General features: G+C 39.9%; 1 protein-coding gene across 2 annotated transcripts in view; it reads right to left on the reverse strand.

Annotated features, from left to right (window-relative positions):
- The window catches only part of SLK (STE20 like kinase), a 54725-nt gene that overhangs the window by 20426 nt on the left and 16647 nt on the right, over window positions 1-17652 (reverse strand). For both annotated transcript variants that reach the window (XM_084763070.1, XM_084763071.1), the window contains exons 3-12: window positions 14888-14936; window positions 14439-14588; window positions 11093-11165; window positions 10761-10955; window positions 9958-10039; window positions 7120-7248; window positions 5270-6628; window positions 3558-3688; window positions 3228-3351; window positions 222-401 (exon numbers count right to left, since the gene is read on the reverse strand). In XM_084763070.1, coding sequence (XP_084619196.1) covers window positions 222-401; window positions 3228-3351; window positions 3558-3688; window positions 5270-6628; window positions 7120-7248; window positions 9958-10039; window positions 10761-10955; window positions 11093-11165; window positions 14439-14588; window positions 14888-14936 — 2472 coding nt within the window. The remainder of the gene's footprint in view (window positions 1-221; window positions 402-3227; window positions 3352-3557; window positions 3689-5269; window positions 6629-7119; window positions 7249-9957; window positions 10040-10760; window positions 10956-11092; window positions 11166-14438; window positions 14589-14887; window positions 14937-17652) is intronic.

Raw genomic sequence — 17652 nt, forward strand, 5'->3', positions numbered from 1 at the left:
GGCTCAAAATTGAGCGAGACAGGCTTTTATTCCATTTTCTTGGCAGTAAAATGAGGACACTACTATCCGACCTCACTAACTGGCAGCCTATCATTGTATGGACGACAGAACAAAGGAACAGATAGATGTTATTCAGTTACCAGCCATTATTCCTAATTCCTTAGTCTTCATTTGCATTTTAAAAAACAGCTGCAGTAATTAACAGCAGTAGTTACACGCACCTCCTTCCTGCGGTTTCTTAGCATGTTCTGGAATTTGGACAGCTCCTTCTCTTGTTCTCCTTTGATGCGCTTGGCTTCGTCTCGCAAGCGGTTTGTGTGCTCCTGTTCCAGTCGCTCAATCGTCTGCTTCTGCTGCTTCTCTAAATTCTCAATCTCCTGATCGTACTGCCGCTTCTTACTCTGCAAAGCAAGGCAGCCTGTTACCACTAACTAACGTTTCAGCTATCACAGGACCTGTGCAGAGTTTGATACAGAAACACCCATTACAAAGCGTGCAAGGAAGGAAGCTGAGGCCAGGTCTGGTAGCAGACGCCTGCAATTCCAGCACCTGGCAAATGCAAGCAGGAATGCAACACTAGACAGTGAGACACTGTCTCAAAGCTCTCAAAAATAAAATAAATTGAAAAGTAAAACATTTTGGAAAAATCTATGCAGGGAAAAGACACAACTTCTAAAATTCTGGAAAACAGAATAAAAAGGACACAACACAAAATCAACAATGCCACACACTACAATCAACAGTCCTCAACACTAACACGACAAGACTGCAAAGGATTTGAATGTAAACTTCAATAGGATTTTAAATAATCTTTTTCTTCTAACATAAAGCGAGATGTTCAACCTCTGTTACTGAGACTTTGTAGCACATTCCTAAACTCCCTTCTCAACCGTGGACACAAGTGGAAACTGAAAGCCTCAGCAACAAGAACCACAGCACGATTCCTGCAGCAGCAGTGAGGTGGCTATGAAGGCCTAACTTGAAGAGCCAGTGAAGAAAGTGAATATTGAAAAGCTGCAAATAAGCTCTAATACTCAGCCAGGCTTGAAGGCACCTGCTCTAGACTGCCTTAAAATTTTAGAATCTAGAAAACATAGGTGGCAGTGTTCTCCATGCTAAACTGTAGGAAAGGGCTTTCTGAGTAGAATTCCATTTGCCCAAGAATTAAGGCCAACAAGTGAGAAGTGGGACTTCATAAAACTAAAACCTTCTGAACAGGTAAAGAAACAACCAGTGAGCCGAAGAGGGCACGCACAGAACGGAGAGAATCTTTGCCAGCTCTAACTCTGACAGAGAATTAATATTCAGAATATACGAAGCACTCAAAATAACAAACAACTCGTTGAGAAACCAGGCCTGAGACCTGAAGGGGGGCGGGGGGAGGGGGGGGGAATGAGGCTAAGAACTATTTGAATAAATGCTCATTGTCCCTAGCAACTAGAGAAGTGCAATACCAAAAAACAAACAAACCAAACAACCTGAGATTTCATCTTACCAAATCAGAACGGCAAAGACCAACAGAGTAATTGACAGCAAACGCTGGAAGGGATGTGAGGAAGAGGAAACACTCACTCGCTCACTCGATGTGGGTGGGATTACGAACTGCTGCAGTTACAATGGAAATCCGTGTAGAGAATCCTCAAAAAGCTAACATAAATCTCCCACATGACTAAGCTTGACCTCTCCCTGCCCGAAGGACTTGTCACAGAATTGCTACCAACTTGGCAAGATCCTACCAGCAGACGCTTGCTTAGCCACGTTCATTGCTGCTCTACTCACAACAGCTAAGAATGGAACCGCCCTAACCGCCCTTCACGTGGTTAACAGACAACGAAAATGTGGCAAACAGAAGCCATGGAATACTACACAGCTGTAAAGAAAAACGAAGCCTGGAATTTGCAGGCAAATGGATGGAAATAGAAAATATTATGTTAAGTGAGTTAACCCAGACCAAGAAAGACAAGCATTGCATATTCTTTTCCATTATGGCTCTTAACTTCAAATCTTCAAGTGTAAGTGTATAAAACCTGGAGTAGTCACCAAAGCCAGGAAAGTAGCAAAGGACTATGGGAAAAGAGGAAGTGCAATAGAGAGGCAAAAATGGGAGAAATGGGGATGGTGGAAGGTGGGAGAAAGGTAAACACAAAAGAAGAGGTAGGTAAGATATAACAGTAAGAACATCTGAAAAAGTCATAAAAATATTTAAGATTTTCCTAAAATTATTTATATAATAAATACTTCTCAGTCTATGTATACACATATACATACATAGGCTAAATGAAAGTTCCCAGGTTGGGGTAACAATGCTCCCCCCGGCATCACAATCCTCTTTATGCGCTGTTGGCAGGGGGGAGCACGACAGGTTCTTGCTGTTGCCCTTGCTGCCTTCCAGGGGGACCCAAGCCCAGACAAAGAACTACAGGCAACTCAGGAATGCTGAGAGAGGGAGAGATAGTCTTCCTTGGGGATAAGTTGATATGTTATATGAAGTGGTAAGCCCTGAAATCATAAACATGTAAGCAACAGTATATCAACTGAGCATGTTGTATTTATATACTTGGGAATATACACACACATCAGCAATTAAACAAAAAGAGGTCTAAGACTATGAATTTACACAGGGAAGGGATACATGGGAAGAGTTGGAGGAAGGAAAATGAAAATGGAGATTCTGTAATAATATTTTAATTTCAAAATATTAAAAAAAAAAACTGGGTGTGGTGGCACACACCTTTAATCCCAGCACTCAGGAGGCAGAGGCAGGGGGGTCGCTGTGAGTTCAAGGCCAGCCTGGTCTACAAAGTGAGTCCAAGACAACCAAGGCTACACAGAGAAACCTTGTCTGGAAAAAACAAAACAAAACAAAACAAACAAAACAAAAAATCATGTAAGATTGTAAGCTGAAAGACAAAACTAGAACGCTGAAAAGGCACTCAGCAGTAGGCACATCTAAATACTTGGTAAACAATCTACCAGACTTCTAATACTAACTTTTCATGACAGATTTCAAATGAAACTTGGCACACCATAAACCAGTGATAAGACAGGGACTGGAAATCCCTTCCAGTAAGTTTTTCTTTTTTAAAAAGCATCCAACAGGCCAGAGTAATCTATCACAAGAGCCAGAAAATCTTATCGGAGATCAGACTCTACAGCCTACTCTAGCAGTGCTGTCAAATACTCCGCATGTCATTTACTGACAAGTATCATGGAATTTAAGGCCTCACCATCATCTCCTGCTCAAAGCGCCTGAAGATCTGCTCCCGCTGCTGCTGCAGCTTGCCATTGAGCTGCTGCTGCGCTCTCTGCTCTTCCTTCTGAAGAAACCGTAGCTCTCGAAGTTCCTGACGTCTAACAACATATAATAGAAAGAAACAAATTACACTTTGGAGTAATAACTTTAAATAAAAGCTTTAACCACCATATTTTAAACTAAAAACAAATTTTCAAATAAACTAAAATTTACCAATGATTTATTCTTGTTTCTCTATTCATAGTTTTCAGAGACAACAAAGATGTTAAAACTCATGTTATTTATACATTGTTTCTGTGCTTACCTGAGAAACCGCAACTCCTCAGTCTTGGAATCGCTGTCTGTAACTATCTTTGATGTTGTTACACTGACTTCTACACCATCAACAATAAATTTGCGTGTTTTCTTCAGTGTTTTCTTCTGTCTTCTTGTCTCCTAAGGGAGATTTCGTTTGGATTAGGTTTTGTATAAATAATATATGTGAAAGATATGTTCCTCCTTGAAAATAAAAAAGCTGCAGCAACCATGAATACTGCTTATATAAAGCAGTAGGAATTGTCTGTGCAACAGTTTATCGTCTTACACCCACGCTAAGAACTCACACTCAATTCTGCAGATGAACAAATGGTTTAGGAGAAACTGGGCATTCTGGTCATGTGCACACACAACTTCTACTGCACTGCATAATTAGACATATCAACAATACAAAGTTCACACAAATCAACAGGGTGCCTTTCACATATTAAGCTTTTCCTCACTTGCACCATAGTGAGGTCTCAGCTCTACATTTGTACTTCAGTGAACAGATTAAATAGGAGACAGTTGACTTACTCAGGGGACAGGGCCAAGGAGCCCAGCACTCACAAGTCTGACAAGAGGTTGCCGGGCTCCATAGCAAGACTCTGGGCAGAAGGGAAGGAAGGAGTGAAAGAAAAGAAAAAGTGTGAAAGGGGAAGGGAACAGAGGAGAGAAAAGAGAACCAAAGGGGAAAGAGAGAGAAAAGGAATAGAGAAAATTGGAAGCGGAAGCAAAAGCACTAAGTTCCAAATGTGTTAGAATTCAAGTTTGCCTCTGGCACCTTTCACCAACATCTCACTGTCTCTATCCTCCTGCTCTAATGCCCATGCTCCCCTCCAAAGCAGGATTATGAACTCCTCCCAGCATTCCTCTACAACCCAGCACTTGACATGCTTTAAATGTGCGCACACTCATGCACGTGTGTACGTACACACACACACACACACACACACACACACACACACACACACTTTCCTTGAGCTATAAACTTCCCATTTCTTCAGCTTCTGCAGTTAATATCCCCTTAGTTCTCACAGAAGTCCTTGCAGTGGAAGGAGAGACCTGACTCCCACAGGTTATCCTTTAACTCCTGATGCTCACTATGGCACACATGCACACGCGCGCGCGCGCACACACAAACGTTCAGAGTACTAAGTACAATGTAATTTTGTAAATGCTATCTCTTGCTACATATACTGACGCTCAGGAGCCCCCGGGCTTCTACATAACTCCCCATGATGATCCCTAAGTACACCACAATACTTGAGAATTACGCTCTACTGGCTCCAAGTATGCAGGGCTGCATTTCGGGGTCCGTTCTCCCCATGATGCTTCTCACGGCAGTACAATGGCTAGGAGCCAGTGGTTACGGACTACTCACACCTTGAAATGCTTTGCAAAAAGAGACAATTCTTTGAGCTTCTCAGTTCTCTGGGGTATCAGTGACACTTACTAAACCTGCATTCAGATACGTGCAAGATAAACTAAATAAACCAAGAGGCTGCCCTGTTCCATGCTGTTTATCTACATCAAGTCTGCAAAGATGAGCAGGCTATCTTAAAATTTTTAAAGATTATTCCTGGACTCTCTCTCCCCCCAGTTCTTTCTGATTGCTTTGATCCCAAAAGAATGGATAGGGTTAATAGTATTTTAAAGTAGTAATGAACTAGAATTGCAAAATGACAAAGCCAAACCCAAACATGGCCCTGGTACACTTACTTGTAGAGACATTGAACCACTGTCTTTAGTTTTGCTTAGGAAGGTAGAGATGGACAAATTCAAGTCACCGCTGCTGTTCTCCACAGTGGACCCAGTCCCTGAGTCAGTGTCATTTTCCTTTTCATTTTCAGGCTCTTGTGGCAGTATGGCTTCGGTTTTTGGTAAAGCGTCCATGTCTCCTTTGCTTTCTGTGTTTGCAGAGTTGATATTAATGCTGGGTATTAGGACAGGGTGAGGCTCGGCAGGCTGAGAGGCTACAGGAGCCTGCGGCTCTGCTTTAGCTGGCACTTCCTGTGCAAGTTCTTCTTTCTCCAACTCTGCCTCGGTGGAAGCTGCCTCAACTTCACTTCCTAGAGCCCGTTCTTCAGCACCAGTCAACGCATGTCTGTCTCTCTCCTCCATGCTATGCTCCTTGACTTGCTCAACTTCATCTGTTCCTGGTTCCTCCATGGTTACCCGTGTAGCCTCTGAAGTGCTGACTAACTGTCCCTCACCTTCACACACTGCAGACCGCTCCTCTAGCTCTTCACTCTCAACTCTCTCTTGAGTAGGAGGCTCCTCTTCAGCACTGCCAGCCTCGGGGCCCTCTGTAGGTGTCTCTGCTAACTTCTCGGTCACGTGTACTATTTCTTCCCCGTCATCACTCTGGGCATCCTTGCCACCGTGTTCAGCAGCCTTCTGAGCAACAGCTAGGGCCTCATTTGTTCCTACCTCAACAATTCCATGACTGATTACCACTGTTTGAGTCTCATCATCCTTTCCAACCTTCTCTTGGGTGTCTTCCTTTGTAAACCCAACTTCACTGTCAACTGCCTGAAAATCTGCCTCTTTTTCTCCAGTCTCTTGAGAAACTAAGTCTATTGTTTGAACATGCATTTCTTTAATCTCTTCAGATTGTATGAGTTTATTCTCAAGTATCTCTTGGTTTTCTTTATTCCTGTCTTCCTCTGGTTTCAAACAATTAGTGCTCATTTCTAAAGTTCCTAAATCACTCTCCTTTCCTTCCCTGACTGAATCAACGCCCACAGCTTGTTGGTCTTCTCTATCAGGCAGGTTTTCCAGCTTGGGTCTCTTCTTCTCTCTCCCATTCTCATGGGTTCCCACTGTTTGGTCATTGAGTCCAGGCACAGTCTCTAAGCTGGCATCATTTCCATACACATGAACATCCTCCTCGGCCCTCTTGGGTTCATCAGTAGTAGGTTTTTCACTAAGAACTTTGTTGCTAAATTTATCCTCAGAAGTACTGTGCTCTGTTCTTTCTGACACAGATTCCAAAACACAAGCATTTTGTGAGAGTTTATCTTCCTCAGAGCTGGCAATACTTAGGTCAGAGGAGGCACGCTTATTTGCAGGTATTGGCTAAAAAAGATTTAAACATCGTTAGTACTAAAACATGACCTCAAGATGCTCATCAAAGCTTTATATATCTATACCCATGTGATTTTTTTAGCAGTTATATTCTGTAAAACCTGAAGTCATAAAAATAACTTTAAGAAGTGTCAGTCTTCAATAACAAAGATGATGAAAGCACGTAACAGGGAAACCTTGTTGCCAACTTCATTTCTAATTGAAGATTTTGTACTGTACCCCTCATAAACATGTGCAAGCACATCTCAAAACCCATCTCTAAAACTCTACTAAATGTCTGGGCATGGCAGCACACGCCTTTAGGCCCAGGATTCAGGAAGAGGCAGAAGCAAGTGGATCTCTGTGAGTTCAAGGCCAGCCGGTCTACAAAACAAGTCTAGGATACCCAGAGCTACACAGAGACACCCTATCTCAAAAAATCCAAAACAATAAAACAAACAAACAAAAGAATTTACTAAATAAAACATTCTAATGACACTGACCAGAGCATTTTCTGTTTCATCATCATCATCTTCCTCTTTGCCATCTTCAACTTCTTCTGTTACTTCAGCCTTTGCCTCAGCAATCAATTCTCGGACTGGTTTATTGGAATCCACAGTAACAAAGGGATGCTGTTGATCATTAAAAAAAAAAAAAAAAAAAAAAGAGCATACTCAATGAAAACTGAAGTGCTTGTGAATTTTAAACATAAAAATTGATCCTTCTGTGTCAAAAAATATGAATTATGGATATAAAAACATATACAACTTCAAACATTATACTGGAAAGAAAAGGAGGGAGAAAGGAGTAAGTAAAAATAAAGATTGGCTGAACTGAATTTTATTTTGTTTTGTATAACTTAGGTCTTATTTTTAATAACACAAACATTCCAGAGCCAGTTTTCTCTATTACATGGGTCCTGGAGATCAAAGTCAGTTTGCCAAGTTTGGTTGCAAGTACCTTTACTGAGCCATCTTGCAAATCCCTATGTTTTGTTTTGTTTTGGTAATTTGAAGGAACTAGTCAAAAATTAAAACAACTTGTTATGGATGAGCAGAAAATACATTTGGTTTTTCTGACTGTTTTAAAGTTTCACTAACAATTTTTTTTTCAGTTTTTCAAGACAGGGTTTCTCTGTGTAGCCTTGGCTGCCCTGGACTCACTTTGTAGACCAGGCTGGCCTTGAACTCACAGAGATCTATCTGTCTGTCTCTGCCTCCTGAGTGCTGGAACTACAGGCGTGTGCCACTGCATCCAGTTCAATAACAATTTTTAATTTAAAATTTAAAGCAATCTTTAAGTTTAGACATCATTCCTTTAATAGTAACTAGGAGGCCAGTGAGATGGCTCTGTCAGCTAAGGTCCTTGTTGCCAAACTACTGACCTGAGGTCAATCATCAGCACACACACAGTGGACTGAAAGTCCTCCCCTGACACCAAACACACACTGTGGCTGAAAAGCAAACACACACATGCACACACACACAATTTTTAACATCACTATCTATAAAAAGCCCATCAAAGTATTGTTAAAAACTTTACAAATCCCTTTATATTTCTGCTAAAAGTATCTTCAAATACCTAGTTTGCTTTTTTATTTAAAGATCCTAACATCAAGTCAAAGACATTTCACTCATTTTTGTGCTCTCGACTCAACAGTGTCTGTGTGATGGCTATTCTTGGTTGTCAACTTGACCAACATCTGGAATTAACCAAATTCTAAGCAGCTGGGTTTACTTGTGAGGAATTTTTTCTTGACTGAACCATTTGAAATGGGGCCTACCCTAAATCCAGATCTTCAAGGGTAGGAAGCCCCAACTTAAATCTGGGCCACCCCGTCCACTGGCAGCCTGTTTAAAGGACATGGCAGGGGAATTCTGACTGTCTGATTGCTCTCACTCTTGTTGGCAAGTCCATCCGCTCATTGGCATCAGAGCCACCTTCTTTGGAATTCCAGCACATACTGAGGACCAGCTGAGACATCCAGCCTTGTGGACAGAACAACTACTGGATTCTCGAACTTTCAGTAGACAGTCATTGTTGGAACAGTCATACCATAACCTGCAAGCCACTCTAATAAAACCTGTTTGTACTATATAGAGATTAATTCTATCAATTCTGTTTCTCATAGAACCCTGACTAATACAGTCTGCTACAGGCTAAGATCTTCAATACAAAGGCAACTAAGTACTGGAAGTGTACGTTAGGGACAGAGATTACTTGTTAAACAGAGCAAGGCAATTTTCCCCACGCCCTCACTAGATAAGCAGGTCGCCTTATACACTACCACACTGGCATTTCACAACACCCATCCTTATAGCAACTGCCCTAAGAGTTGTTACTCTGTTTACTGTTTACCTATTTGACACACCTTTGTTTTGAATGTAAGGAAAAGACCCTGCTTTTAAAGTAAAATCAAATTTACCTGACCATCTTACATCAGAGTGTGTGTGTGTGTGTGTGTGTGTGTGTGTGTGTGTGTGTGTGTACACACACATACTGTTCACTTCTGTGCAGTGCACAGGTGCATGCAGAGGACAGGACAACCTTGGGTGTCATTCTTCCTCAGGAACGATTCACTTTTTTTTGAGAAAGCTCTCATGGGTCTGGAGCTTGCCAACTTGGTTTACGCTACATAACCAACACACCCAGGAATCCATCTGTCTCTTCCTCCTTAGCACTATGATTAGAAGCAGGTACCACAGCTGGGCATGGTAGGCACACTTTTAATACCAGCACTAGGGAAGCAGAGGCAGGCGGATCACTGAGTTCAAGGCCAGCCTGGTCTACAGAGAGCATCAGGACAGCCAGGTCTACACAGAGAAACCCTGTATCAAAAAAACAAAAACAAAAAAACGAAGAAGCAGGTACCACCACACCTGGATTTCTAACATGGGTTCTGGGGATAGAATGTAGGCCCCATGTTTGGTCAGCAAACACGTTACTGAGTGACCCATCTCCTCAGCACCCACATCATGTTTTAAAAGCCAACGATATTAACTGTACACTTAACTCTTCAAAAAAGAGGAATAGAACAATTTATTAGCTCATAACCCCTGCATACAAGATGCTAGTTTTCAGTCACTAGAGGCAGCACACAAATAGCTATTACAATGAAAAGAACATAATTAAACTGAGAAAAAAGACTTATAAACTAAATGCCTGTTAATAATGACATATACTTCAAAGCAAAGGTTAACTGCTACACAATGTTTTCTGGCTTTTTTTTCCTTCAGAGACACTCAAGTGGAAAGGGTGAACAATGAATGAATCTGAAGGTGTTTTCTTTTAAAGACAATGTTAAAGCAATCTGGCCTGTTGTTGTGCTATCCTCATTTTACCTGTAACAGTTGAGATGTAGTCCACCGGGCATCCACATTCTTTTCCAAGCATTTCTTTAGAAAATCCTTAAAATTTGAAGACCTACAAAATAAAATATAAACTGCATTTTATTTTACTTTCTTGTTACTAAAAAAAAAAAATTCTTAATAAATTATGTTTAGTTTCAGTATAGAATAGTATTCATTTAGTATAATGACAAAAAAACTAATGAAACCTATTTTATGAAATATTCTGTAAATACGTTAGACATACATGTAATAAGGCACATAGGTGATCACTGAGATGCAGCCATATACTTACAAGTTAGCAAAATGTCACAAAAACTGTTAAACTAATTTCACAAATACACAGCAATTGTACACGGGCCTCACTGTTCATAGCTCAGGAAATGTCTTTTCCACACAGAACCTTTATATTGTCAAATACACAGGGAAAGTTATTACAATGGTTTCCATGATCCTTAAGTCTTTCTCAGGTGTGTTTGTTTTTATTCTATGTACAGATGTGAGCACCTGTAGTCATAGACCAAATATGTGACACAGAGGCCAGAAGAGGGCATCAGATGCCCTGGAATCTGAATTACAGCCAGTTGTAAGCCACCATGCAGGTGCTGGTAACTGAACCCAGATCCTTTGCAAGAGCAGCCAGTGCTCTTAATCACTGAGTGATCTCCCCAGGTCCTTAAGTCTTCAAAATAGGCCCCATCAGTTTCCTCATTCACAGTCTTTGTGCCACATCCCCAGACTTCAATACCCTTAGCAAACTAGAACAGAACATCAAATTTTGGCTTAAGTTAACTTACCATTTTGACGGCTGTGCTAATGTTGGGGGCTCAGATTTTGCTATTTTTAGGAGCACTCGCATTGGATTTAACTCATGGTGAGGTGGTTCTATCTCAGCCATTTCTATTAAAGTAATACCCAGGGACCAAACATCAGCTTTGTAGTCGTAAGGTCTGTCCTTTGATGTCTCACACATGACTACTTCAGGAGCCATCCTATGAAGAGTAGAAAATGAAAGCTAAGATGTTTAATTAAGTTATTACAAACTACAGTCAGGATAATGACTAGGTATAGACAAAGTAATTACTGCAGACACAACTGACAGTATAAATCCATAAAGATGAATACCTACCAATATGGTGTGCCAATAAAAGAATCCCTCCTTTGAATTGTCCTGGTGTTTTTAGCTGATACTCCAAAATCCGCTTGAAATAAATAATCATACAATAATGTTAATGACAGCTTTTAAGCATGGTAAATTGTGTTCAATGGCGTGGGAGAAGGGAGCATTTCAAGCCTTTAGTAAGGACTCCCTTATTAAGAGGTAAGCACAACAGAAAGAAATAATTTCTCTGCCATTCTAATTTTGTGTTAAAGTTTCTGTGTTTATTGTGTAGTGCATACATGTACTTGTGCGTGTATGCAGGGTTATGTCCACGCATGCTCATAGAGACCAGGGCTCAATGTCAGGTGCCTTTCTCTATTGCTCTTCATCCTACCTTTTAAGACACTACTTCCTAGTGAGCTTGGAGCTTACCAACATGACAAAACCAATTCAGCCACTGAGCACTAGGATTCCTATCTCCAGCAATGCTGTATGAGGATTACAAGCATCCATCACCAAGCCCAGCTTGTACATGGTTCTTAGGATCCAAAATCAGGGCCTCAAATAGCACAGTAGATTCTTCACCCACTGAGCCATTTCTCTAGGCCCTACCACTTTAGTCTTAAACATCTTCTTTCTACTAGCTTTCAAAAAATTGCCAAATTTTCTATCAGAAATATACTTATCACCATCTAGATATGTCTTCAAATGATAATGATAATGACAAATTCCTCAGAATTGAAAACAAAAAGGTCACTCTAAATTAAAACAATATATATGCTTCAAAACAAATGCCAAATGTTGTGTGCTACAATGAAATCAATGGAGCTACTTTCCTCTGGTGTGAAAAAACAGAAATTACAGCAAAGTAGCCTTTATGACAGCATTCTTGTCATCAACATCCTCATAAAATTATACTACAGAAGCTGAGCATAGTGACAGACACCTGTAATCCCAGGACACGGGAGGCTCAGGCACAAGTTTAGGAGTTTAAAGCTACTCTAAGCTATATAATGAGATTGTCAAATAAATAAATAACCTTAATAATATTACAGAGAAAAATGGGAAGCTTTATGGTTTTTTATTTAAGGTAAAGAACAGCAGCACTCTAATTTTATCAGTGTTAGGCCTGTCATTTTAGCTTAGAACTCAGAACCAACTTATCTTAAAAACTAAATAAAACATTTTTTCTGCTTTTGACCCAAATAATCAAACAAGTAAAGAGTATCTTCTTATAAGAGTATTTTTCATTTATAGTAATAAGTGAAAGAATGAATTAATTTATTATAAAGTTATCAAAAATAACCAATGAGCCTGGCTCAGTGGTGCACGCCTATAATCCCAGCACTCGAAAGGCAGAAGCAGGTAGATCTCTGTGACTTCAAGGCCAGCCCGGTCTACAAAGCAAGTAAAGGACAGCCAAGGCTACACAGAGAAACCCTGTATCAAAAAACAAAAAGCAAAACAAAAAAAAAAAAACACCAAAAAACCAAAAACAAAAATGGTGTAATTCATTTTGCAGCCATAATCAAAAAAATAAATCTGGTATGAAGGACAAATAAGTTTGGGGTGTTGGTGTTAGTAAAATGCTTTCCTGACACATGTGAGACCTGGACTCAATGCACAACAGTGAGAAAACCACCGAAGCAGAAGCAGCCTTACACCTGCTAATAAAGCAGTGCAAAACCACTTGTTCTCACCAAGGAACCAGACCTGAGACTCATCCAGCCCTCCTCCCCAAGCCTCTGCTTCGTCCACTGAATGAAGGGAATACAGACAGCAGCTGCAATCACGACCATGGCATCAGCAAATGCAGATGAGGGAAAAGCCAGAGCCAGTGTTTGGTGAGTCTTTCTACTTCTTCAAGGAGTCTTTTAATGTTTTTCCTAATCATTTAGTCACTGGGAATATTAATGCCACATATATACTGTGTATCTGTTTGCATGCTGTGGATTTTGGAGAGGTCACAAACCACCATGATTTTTTTTTTTTTTTTTTTTTGCCTCTAATCAAATATTGATTGGTCTCTTGGTTGGAACAATGTTAATTCAATGAGAATGCATTCTATTGTGTAAAGAAAGAAATAGAGAGGAAATTCGTAATTTATAGAGATGTCAAAGAAAAAAATCAATTTATGTATGAGCAAATGTAAACTCTTAGACGTAAGTAAGGGTTAACTGAGCCATAAGGAAACAAAAATGAGTGATAATGAAAGTCAACACAAAGTGTGGAGAGGAAGGGATCAAACTGAAATCATTTGAGTCTGTGAAAAAACCTCTGGGGTGCCTGGCCAAGTCTAATTTCCTCACCTAAGTCATGATTTCAAAGCTCCTGTCTAAACTTATATGGCATTTCTCATAGACTTCTGCCCTCTGTACCGCACAAGAAGGATTAAGTTTGGAGCACCCATCCAAATGCCCCGTTGCCTGTTGTGACGGTCAAAGGGAGATGGTCAGAATCACTGGGATCAACATGGCTTTCAATGATTTTATTTTTGCCAAAAAAAAAAAAAAACAAAAACAAAAAAAAAAAACATACATTTCAATAATACTGCTTGATTTTTTAAAAATTGTCCAGTTTAGAAAAACTTTTAAGCCAAGCAGTGGTGGTACACGCCTTTAATTCCAGCACTCTGGGAGGCAGAAGCAGGCAGATTGATGTGAGTTCGAGGCCAGCCTGGTCTACAAAGTGAGTCCAGGACAGCCAGAGCTACACAGAGAAACCTTTTAAAAGGCTGTATCTACTACTTACATGTGTATGTGTGAACTTAACTAACCTGTCTAAAATCTACATCTAATTCTTTTTATGACTTTCATCATTTCTCCTTTGGTATGAAAGACAAAATTATATGCTAGTCCTTGGACTTGCTTTACTTTCAAACCTAAGGTTACTTGTTGATTTAATGAGTACGCTAGTAAAATGAAGTAAGAAGCCAGGTGGGGTGTGTGTTAGGGACAGAGCTCTTGCTTAAGAAGTGCAAGGCTCTGGGTGGAACAATGTGGGACATAAAAACCTATTCGATATGTTGTCAGAAAGAAAAAACTGAGTTTTGTGCTTTATTATACTCCAAGTATAAGACATTTACAAGTGTTAAATCTATATTCAAAAACTTACATGAGGAAATCCTAACCAGTGTTTTACAAACCCATGCTTTTGAAAATAAAACACACCCTCTTTACTTTCTTTACAGGTGTCATTAGGTGCATATACTTAGGAATTCTAGGGACTGTAAATATTTAACTACTGTGGTGTTTACAAGAGCAGCCTGGCATAATTTTCCCTGCTTTGCATGTCTGGGTAGGCCGAAACAGCATCAAGTCATACATTCCATTGTAAATCTTGGAGCATAAATTCAAATGTTTGAATAACTTACCCAGTTTAATGTCTCCATCTAAGGTAAAAAGTATATTGCCAGCTTTTAGATCTCTGTGGATGATTTTGTTGTCATGTAAGTAACTCAACGCCTCTAAAGTCTGCTTGCAAACTACTTGGATTTGGGACTCAGTTAATGGTCTCTCAAGTTCTATAAGGAGAAAGTGAAAAAAAAAAAGTATTTATTTCTACATAAAGCTAACTAAATAATCCATCACTGTGATCTTTCAGCAATCATGTGAACTCATTTATTGTGAAAGAGCTAAATATCCACATATTAACTTGCTGACATAGAATATTCAATATTACATTTCAGAATTATACTGATCTAAAATATAAAGTTTTTTAATGCACTGAACTCTAAAAGTAGATATATGTACATACATATGGTTGAAATCTTTTTTATCCAAGAGCAATTTAAGAAGCAAACATAAAAACAAAGGTATTTACCAAGCATGACGGCATCTACTGCTCCCCCTGCACAAAATTCAATGAGGATCTGCACACAGATAAAAAAGTGTCTGTAATTATACCAAGTAGCAGGAACTTAGTGAGAACAGATAAATGAAAATTAATCTGACTACAGGAACAGTGCCATGCTAGACAGGAAGGACTGTCATCAGTCACTGGCCTTCAGAGGTGCTGAGAACCCACAGAGAGAACATGTTATACAGCTCACTCTCTCCCTTTCCTTTTCTTCTTTTTTGTTTTTGAGTCAGGTTTCCCTATAGGCCAGGCTAGATTCAGATCTGCAATCCTCCTGCCTCTGCCTCCCAAATACATAGGCATGTTTCACCATACCCAGCCAAGCCCATTCTTAGAAGTAAGATTTTAGTATCTTTTGTTTTCTAAAATTACCAAATACAGGTTGTTCGATTTTTATAATATCATTTATACAAAGATCTCATTACTGAAATATCTCATTATCTTCATCTTTCAAGTAACTATTGCAATGCTAGTAAGTAAATTCTGAAAAAAAAGCAGGCGTGCTTTAGTTTAAAATATTCGTATGTGTGTACCTACGTGGAGATATGTGCACATGAGTGCAAATGTTCAAAGTGATCTTGAAGGCCAGAGAAGAATGCCAGATCCCCAGGAGCTAGAGTTACAAGCAGCTGGGAACTATCTAGTGTGGGTGCTGGGAACCAAACTTGGGTACTCTGCAAAGCAGTACATGCTTTTAAGCAGAGCTCTCTCTCAAGCCCTTTTCTTTAAATTAAAAAAAGCTGAGCATGGTGGTACACGCCTATAATCGCAGCACTCTGGGAGACAGAGGCAGGTGGTGGATCTCTATGAGTTCAAGGCCAGCTTGGTCTACAAAATGAGTTCAGGACAGCCATGGCTACACAGAGAAACCTTGTCTCAGGAAAGAAAAAAAAAAAAGAGAGAGCGGGAGATCCAAAGCAATTATCATATACCTATCCTTAACAGTTATACTAAAAATCTTATTTATTTATACTTATGTCTCCCATTAAATTGTTCCTCAATAAAAGTAAAGCACATTTTTACTCTGTATTAGCATCAAGTAAAGGTATATTTCTTAAAATGCCTAGTTTTTCTTATAATATTTAGAAATACTCTGATAGAACCCTAAACAGTATTTTAGAAGACACCACACCAATAACTGTACTTTTTTATAATAATATTTTAGCAAATTGTATCATTCTGTATGTTTTCCCTCTTGCTAAAAATGTTTTGGTTTATTTTAGGTTTTTTTTTTTCTTTTTCTTTGTTTTGTTTTGTTTTGGGGGTTTCTCTGTGATAGCCTTGGCTGTCCTCACTTTGTAGACCAGGCTAGCCTCGAACTTACAAAGATCTGCCTGCCTCTGTCTCCCAAGTGCTGAGATTAAAGGTGTGCACCACCACCACACTGCTTTGTTTTTGTTTTTGTTCTTCTTATGTGCCCTAGGCATGAAACAGCTTTGGCCACCAAGGCAGGCACCAAACTAGGATGAACAAAGGACTGCCATCTGCTCTGCCCCTGGCTGATATAAGAACACCACCACCACCAAGGTGTCTCTTTGCCCATTGCCAGGGGTTTGGTTTTGTTTTCTGAGACAGGATCTCTACATAGCCCTGGCTGCCCTAGAACTCTCTATGCAGATCAAGTAGGCCTCACACTCACTGAAATCCACTTGCCTCCGTCTCCTGAGTACTGTGATGAAGGTGTGCGCCACCACCCCAGAATACTATGGTATTTTTATAAGTGCTTTTTGATAACTATTTATTTCCAAATTCATTCCATGATCTGAAAAATAATTCTGTATTCATCCTCTGGACAAAGAAACAGCCTTAAGAGTAAGGTAACCAAGCCAAGCTCCTAACTAGCACCAGCTTTTTTTCGAGACAAGAGTTTCTCTGGGTAGCCCTGGCTGTCCTGGACTTACTCTGCAAATCAAAAGGAAAGCCTTTTGATTTCAAGCCAGATCTTCAGTCTAAGAAAAATGTCTGAAACTCTATTTCACAAAAAGCGTTCTTGATAGGCTAGAATGATGGTGCAACAGCTGACAGCACTCACTGGCTGCTCTTCCAGAGGACCCAGACTTGATTCCCAGCACCCACAAGGACGCTCACAACCATCTGTAGCTCCAGCCCCAAGGGATCAGCTGTCCTCTTCTGGCCTCCGTGGGAAGCAGGCATGCCCACGGTGCACAGACATGCACAAACACAAATCAATTTTTTAAATTTATATTTTAAAAAGCTGTTGATAAAACTAGGTTGGTACAGGTAATTAGTCATAGTAAACATTAAAATTTCATTGCTCTTTCTACTTCTGCCTATTTTCTTAAAAATGAACAAAATGTATATAATTTAACCACTTCATCATGAAGTGAAGTTGAGCATAATATAAAATTTAGCATTTCTTATAGTTTATAGTATTGCATGATTTATAAAAACTTTAGGATAAAAATTATAAATAGCATAAAGAAAAATAAACCACCAAGCATGATGGCACACGCCTTCAAATCTCAGCACTCGGGAGGCAGAGGCAGGTGGATCGCTGTGAGTTCAAAGCCAGCCTAGTCTAGAAAACGAGTCTAGGACAGCCAAGGCTACACAGAAAAGCCCTGTCTTGAAAAAAGAAAAAGAAAAAGAAAAAGAAACCTTCACTGAGCAGTGGTGGTGCATGCCTTTAATCCCAGCACTTGGGAGTCAGCCTGGTCTACAGAATGAGTTCCAGGACAGCCCGGGCTACACAGAGAAACTGTCTCGAA

This window comes from Acomys minous (genome assembly GCF_964271855.1).
Source record: "Acomys minous genome assembly, chromosome: 2".
Taxonomy (NCBI): domain Eukaryota; kingdom Metazoa; phylum Chordata; class Mammalia; order Rodentia; family Muridae; genus Acomys; species Acomys minous.